General features: G+C 47.7%; 1 protein-coding gene and 1 non-coding gene across 15 annotated transcripts in view; one reads left to right on the forward strand and one right to left on the reverse strand.

Moving 5' to 3' along the window:
* Positions 1 to 5,510, reverse strand: part of BPTF (bromodomain PHD finger transcription factor) — a 132,692-nt gene extending 127,182 nt beyond the window's left edge. For 11 of the 14 annotated variants that reach the window (XM_037069905.1, XM_037069904.1, XM_037069902.1 and 8 more), the window contains exon 1: positions 4,669 to 5,509. In XM_037069905.1, coding sequence (XP_036925800.1) covers positions 4,669 to 5,272 — 604 coding nt within the window. In that variant the 5' untranslated portion in view covers positions 5,273 to 5,509. Of the gene's footprint in view, positions 1 to 4,668 lie in introns of all 14 variants that reach the window. The other 3 variants (XM_037069908.1, XM_037069909.1, XM_037069897.1) reach the window with 2 other exon arrangements.
* Positions 834 to 935, forward strand: LOC119003844 (U6 spliceosomal RNA). Its single transcript, XR_005070046.1, has one exon. It is a non-coding gene; the product is annotated as a U6 spliceosomal RNA (small nuclear RNA).
* Positions 5,511 to 7,285: the final 1,775 nt, after the last annotated feature.

The raw sequence follows: 7,285 nt of genomic DNA on the forward strand, positions 1-7,285 counted from the left end.
GTCAAGTGACAGATGAAGAGGTCAAGATGTAGGGCCCACAGCTGGACAGGAGAGTTGAAAGGTATTTATTTGATAGAGATGTAAGATGTGCATTGAAAAGGGCCTGATAACCAGCCTGCAGAGGGATGGTCAGGCATGGGGAGGAGCGTGTTGCTTCCTAGCTTCTGATCTGGGTAGTTCAGCAGACAAGGAAATGGAAAGTTGGGAGTGGTCCCTACAGCATGAATTCTATTTGCAACATGCTGAATTTGATGGGCCTACAGGACAGAGAAGTGGAGGGGTTCGAGATGAACCAATGAGTTAAAAGACAGGAAAGAATTCATGATTACAGATATTTGGTTATGAAAGTATTTAATTTTACTGGTAGTTAAAGAAATGCAAATTCAAACATGAGAACTTTTAATGCACTGAATACAAAGATGGAAAGATGGTTTATAAAAAGCCAGCATTGGCAAAACGGGTACTTTCTTTCTTTTTTTAAAAAATATTTTATTTATTTATCTCTAGAGGGGAAGGGAAGGAGAGAGGGAGAGAAATATCAATGTATGGTTGCCTTTCGTGGGTCCCCTGTAGGGAACTGGCCTGCAACCAGGCATGTGCCCTGACTAGGAATCGAACTGCGATCGTCTGGTTCATAGGCCCGCACTCAATCCACTGAGCTACACCAGCCAGGGCCTTTTTTTTTAATGGGCACTTTCTTACCCTGCTGGTGGAAATATATTTATTATACTTATAATATAGTGATATGTATTATAATGTATTATATATATTGTAAAATGCATGTGTTATATATTAGTAATAAATAAGGAAAGCCTTAAACAAATCAGTGGCATGCTCCCTCTGGCAGCGCATATACTAAAATTGGAATGATGCAGAGATTAGTATGGCCCCTGCACAAGGGTGATATGCAAATTTGTGAAGTGGTGCATATTTTTGAATGAGGAAATGGTGCAGAGATTAAGGAGCACAATTGGTAGGAACAAAATAAATGGGAAGTTAAGAATAGCATAGGAAGGGACTTCCGCCAAGATGGAGGCATAGGTGGAAACACTGTGCCTTCTCCCACAACCAAGTTTGGATACAACAAAGGTTTGGAGAACTAGGACACACCCAAAGACCAGAAAACGGAATTATACGGAAGTCTGACAACTATGAACCATTCAATGGGGACGATAAGAGAGGCGGAGCCAGCAGCGGAGCTGGATCGGGCTGGACAGAACCCCCGACCTAGGCGTGCAGGCAGCCCAGAACCACTCGGGGTGAGGGGCAGACTGACCGCAGTCGCACATTCGCGCACAGTGAGACGGACCACACAGGCCCCAGGGGGTGAAACCAGTGGTGGAGGGCTGACAGCGGTGGCACACTCGAGTGCCGTGGAGCGGGGCGCCTGGCCCTGGTGACGGTGGTGGCTGCGGCGCTGCGGCGGCAGGCGGCAGAGGGAAGCCATTGTCCCTCTTTGACCCCGCCCCCACATACAACGTCACAACCCAGCGACTTAGTTGCCCTGCTCTAGTGAACACTTTAGGGCTCTGATCCTGCTACAGAACAGGTACCAACAGCCCAAAAAATGGCGCAAGAAGAACACAAAGTCGCAGAGCCAATAACTCTAAGCAACCGAGAAATTGCCAGCCTCTCAGAAGCACAATTCAAAACACTGTTTATCAGGATGCTAACAGATCTGGTAGATTATAGTCACAAATTGGAGGAACATATGAAGGCTAAACTAATTGAAATGAAGGGAGATGTCCAGGAAACCAATAGCGATGGAAAGGAAACTGGGACTCAAATCAATGGAAAGGACCAGAAGGAAGAACGAAACATCCGACCAGAAAGGAATGCAGAAATGAGAATTCAAAACAATGAGGAGAGGCTTAGGAACCTCCAGGACATCTTTAAACGTTCCAACATCCGGATTATAGGGGTACCAGAAGGGGGAAGGAAACAGCCACGAGTGGAAAACTTATTTGAACAAATAATAAAGGAGAACTTCCCCAGTCTGGCAAAGGAAATAGACTTCCAGGAAATCCAGGAAGCTCAGAGAGTCCCAAAGAAGTTGGACCCAAGAAGGAACACACCAAGGCACATCATCATTACATTAGCCAAGACTAAAATGAAGGAGAGAATCCTAGAAGCAGCAAGGGATAAGGGGACAGTCACCTACAAAGGAGTACCCATCAGACTGTCAGCGGATTTCTCAAAAGAGACCTTACAGGCAAGAAGGGGCTGGAAAGAAGTATTCCAAGTCATGAAATCCAAAGACCTACAGCCAAGATTGCTTTATCCAGCAAAACTTTCATTTAGAATGGAAGGACAGATAAAGTGCTTCTCAGATAAGGTCAAGTTCAAGGAGTTCATCATCACCAAGCCCTTATTATATGAAATGCTAAAGGGACTTATATAAGAAAAAGAAGATGAAAAATATGAACAGTGAAAGGACAGCAAACACACAGTTATTAACAACCACACCTAAAACAAAAGCAAACCAAGAGGACAGCTAGATCAGGAGTGGAACCATAGAAATGAAGAACACATGGAGGGTTAGAAACAGGGGAGTGGGAGAAGGAGAAGGGGGGAGAAGGCACAGAAAATAGCATAGAGGGTAGGTAGAAAATAGATAGGGGGAGGGCAAGAATAGTGGGGGAAACATAGAATCTAAAGAACTTGAGACACGTGGTTATAAACTAAGGGGGGAGAAGGGTGGGGGAGGGAGGGTGCGGGTGGAAGGGATTGAAGGGGGGAATAGAACAACTGTAATGGTATAATCAATAAAATATATTTTAAAAAATAAAATAAAATAAAATATATATTTAAAAAATCTACCAATCATATTTCTTCACGTGCTTTCAGAATATCTTAAACCAATCCTAAAATGTGTTTCTTTCCAAAGCACACACACATACACACACTGGTGTGACAGCCTTCTTCCCAGCCTTTATTGTCTGGAAGTACAGACAAAAAACAAAACAAAACAATCCTAAATATTATTTGCAAGGCTTTCAAAGAGAAGTTAACCTTAGCTGAACAGCCCTCCTAAAATGCCCTGGGATAGTGTAATTCATTCTCTGCTGGTCTTTCAATTCTGGACTCTTGGTAGAGGACCACATGTGATGTTTCCAAGTAAAAACTTTATAAAAGATGTAATGACATCAAGTTGGCAAGAATTGAGAAGTGCCTTAGTCCCCTCTACATACAAGACATAAATACTGTACACTTAATTCATTCCCTTCATTGCCAGCAAATCCCCACCCACTCAAGGCAGGTGGATGGTTCTTACTCTCAGGCAAAAGAAGTTACTTTTTTTCATTTGTAGTTAGGACAATCTAAATAGGATTCTAGCTGATTTAATACTCATACCCCTCCAATAAGTATTTAAGCATTTATAGAAAAGAAAAAGTTTAAATTTACTTAACCACTTCTACTACCCTAGTCTTTAAAAAAAAAAGTGACACACCTTACTTAAGATCTTATTTCTTTATACACTTTACTGTGTAAATGCTCTCAAAAATGTATTCTTATTTAGTTAATCCAGATTAACAAACAGAAACAAAAAATCTTGTGGGTTACTGCTACAAAGTATGCTTTTTTCACAAGTTACTTAAATGCAACTACGTATTTAATACAATGGAGCAAGTGTGCTTGAAAGAAAAAAAATACACCAGCCTAGAAAAACTTTGTGAGAAAATAAGAATCACCATGAAGAAATTCACTGCAGATCTAAAAAGACTTTTCTCCTTCGAAATGGGATTAGAAAAAAAGTCATTTTTTATTAAATCCCCTACAGGTTTGCTGTGTGACACAGAAGCTAGTCCCAAAGTTCATCTTCAGCAATTACGTTTGCATGATCAACTGTACGTCTCCTGCAACAGGTGACAGGAAACTGCGTATCTCAGGCAAAGCTAAGGGATGAAATCGGTAAGATGCATTTCTTACTTTTATTTTGGATTTTACCAAAGTGACAGTGAATCGGATGGATTACCATGTTTGTTCTGGTTTTGTTTAGTTTTCTGCTTTGCCTTTTAACCAGCCATTCACCAGCAACTATGGCACGAGCCCATAAGCACTCGAGAATAAAAACAAACACAGGACCAGATAAGGCTCCCCCACTAACCCAAACTGATCCATTTCCTCAACACAACTCTGAAACCATAGAGCTGGGGGGGGGGGGGGGTGAGAAGCCTGGTTTCTGTGTGCCACAACCTGTCCAAATCCTCAATTCCCTTTAAAGGACAGATATATAATAAAAATCTAAAATAAACTACATTAGAAATGCAAAGAGGTCTACAAAACAAGAGGCTTCTTTCATTCCAAAAAACCAAACCGACACAAGGGGAGAAAATTGAATGCAGTGGATACGTGTGCCAAAGTTTCGATCCTGCTGTACTGCCGGAGACCCTCCGCTGGCACAAATATTCAAGAGGAAAATGAGGGGATTGGGAGCAGAGTAAGGGAGCGAGCGAGTGTGTGGCCTGCAAACTGCAACAATGCAATCTCCATTTTGAACAATGCGCCTCTTTCCTCTCGTAAATCTAGTTTTTTGTCACTTGAAGTGCCGTCGCGTTTCCCCACGGTTGGGGCGAAGTGGGGGTGGGGAGACCAGAAAGGGAGTGAGCGTGTGGGGGAGGGCAGAGGCGGAGGGGAGAGTCCGCAGCGACTGGGCTGGGTGGGTACCTGGAGTGCTGCTATAGGTGCTATGGCTCCTGAAGCTGCTTTCCGTGCAGTAACTGGCGTCGTCGTCATCTTCCATCTCCTCCGGATAATCAGAGTCATCATCGTCCTCTTCCATCTCATCTTCCTCGTCGTCCTCGGAATACTGGGTCTCCTCAGCTTCACCCTCCTCCTCCTCCTCCTCGGAGACCATGTCCTCCTCCTCCTCCTCCTCGCTCTCGTGGTCATCATACACCACTTTGTTGACGGCCCTCCGGGCCGGGGTGGTCCGGGCCAGGTGGCCGCCGCCGCCGCCCCCGCCCCCCGTCCTGCCGCCTCCGCCTCCTCGCCCCCCCCGGCCCGGGGCGCTGGTGCTCGGGGGGGCCGGCGGCGGCGGCTTCCTTCGGCTGCTGCTGCTGCTGCCCCCCCTGGGCGAGCTCAACCGCGTCTTGGGCGCCACCTCAGCCTGGGCGGCGGCCCACCTGCCTCGACTGCTGCCGCGGTGCCGCGAGCGGAGCCCCCCGATGGGTCCAGACGTGGGCGGCGGCGGCGGCGGCGGGGCCGGGGCGCAGCGCTCCGCAGCCGGAGCCGCGGGCTGCTTGGGCGGCCTGCCCCGCCGGCCCCTCATGTCGGAGCCGAGGCGGGGGGGAGAAGGGAAAGCGAAGGGGGAGGGGCGGGCGGAGGGGTGGCGGTGGGGAGCGCCGAGGCCGGGTGGGGAGGCCCGCGGGGCCGGGCGGGAGGGGCCCGGCCGGCGGAAGCGGGTGGAGGGAGAAGGCTCAATCCGAATTGCTAGGGCCCCACTCCGGATCGCCTTCAGCCGCCATCTTGTTTCTTCCCTCTCGCTCGGTGACTGGGGGAACCGACAGCGGCCGCAGGCCCGGAGCGTGATCACGTGAGTTGCGCCGCCGACGAGCCTGGGACGGAGCAAGGCCGCGCGGCTGCCGCTAGGGGGAGCGCGGGAGCGCTGGAGTGCTGGGTCGGGGCGGGGGCGGGGGCGGGGGCGGGGAACCCGGGGCGCCTCTAAGCTACGCGGCTGGACCACGAAGGTGGCGAAGAGCTGACGGGCGCAGCCCCTCGCGAAGTGCCTACACCGAAAGCCTCGGGAGACAGCTAATCTCGGCGGAGCCCACATTGGAGCCCGACTCGGCTGGGCCTCCTTCCCCGGCTCGGAGAGGAGGGCAGGGAAACCCCCAAATGTATCCCCTTCTCGCCTCCTTGAGGTAACTGATGCTGACAGAGCCAGAGAGAGTATCCGGGAGGCGGGTGGCGGCTCTAGCAACCGAGGGGACAGGGCAGTGCCAGCAATGGAGGGAAATAAACTGAGGAGGGCGGGGAGACGAGCCCCCAGAAATGTGAAACTCCAGAGGCTCGGTTCCCGAGAGTCCCGAAATTGATCCCGATGACAACTGCCTTCGGGTTGTGCCAGGAACCACGCCCCGGGTTGCCAGACCCCCAGGGAGAGTCACTCAGACCCCTTGCATTAGAATTTTAATTCTAAAAAACTCGCAAAAACTTCATAACAAACTACGTTGCTGTCTCCTTCCACTTTTCTCAGTGTTCCAGTTGGAACTTGACAGTTTTTCCTTTGCAGCAGAAAGGGTGACTTCCAGCCTAAAACCTACTTCAAAATGTCTGTTTGTGGCATCAGGAAATAATTTTACTTGACAAGTCATCAAGTCTCGACTGAGCCCAGGGAAGGAATCAAGACGATGATATTTTAGTTATCCCCACACCAAAGCAGGCTCGCAGTGCTCAAGGTCAACTCTAAGAATAAGAGAAAGGTTTTATAAAAATATTAATATTTATTGAAATGTGTGGGCACCAAAAAATGATTTAAAGAAATATGCTTAACAGGATTCTGTCCGCTGAGTGGATTATCACAATCTAGTTACAAGGATAGAGTGCATATGTGAAATACAAGCATTAGTTGCAATAAGTTAGATTATTCAATATAATTTGGTGAAGCACCAAGGGTGACAAACATGCCTTAAGGGACCCGTTAAGTAATGAAAGTAAATCAAGTGGGCAAGGTGAGGACTTCGTCAAATGGAAGTGCCTGTGTTTTGTTTAAAGAGGGAAGCTGTGGCAATGTGGCCTAAAATGGCTAGATCTGGAAGTTTTTTAAGAGAAGATGGACATGTACGTTGCATGTGAAGTAAGTCAATTTTTTAAAAACCCTTCAACCCTGGCTGGTGTGGCTTAGTGGACTGAGCACCGGCGTGCAAACCAAAGGGTTGCCGTCAGTTCAATTCCCAGTCAGTGCACATGCCTGGGTTGTGGGCCGGTCCCTAGTTGGGGGTGTGTGAGAGGCAACATCAGTGTTCTTCTCCCTCATTCCCTCCTTTCCCGTCCTAAAAATAAATAAATAAAATCTTAAAAATAAAACCCACTTCAGATTGACCAAAGTAATGCAGTTTATATGTAGCCTAGAATCTACAAGTTTGCAACCTGTGTCCTGCACTGTGTAAAGTACAGTCACTACAGGAATGTACTACAGGAAAAAAATAACCAAAATGGCGATAGCCTTTAGAGTTCATAAGTTATCTGTGGAGGGAGGCCATCTACCCAACAAATTACAATAGATGGCACAATGAGAGATATTTCTGTATTATTGGTGGTTTTAATTGCAAGCTATGGAAAC

This window comes from Sturnira hondurensis, unplaced genomic scaffold (genome assembly GCF_014824575.4).
Source record: "Sturnira hondurensis isolate 20B ecotype Veracruz unplaced genomic scaffold, ASM1482457v3 Scaffold0018728, whole genome shotgun sequence".
Taxonomy (NCBI): Eukaryota; Metazoa; Chordata; class Mammalia; order Chiroptera; family Phyllostomidae; genus Sturnira; species Sturnira hondurensis.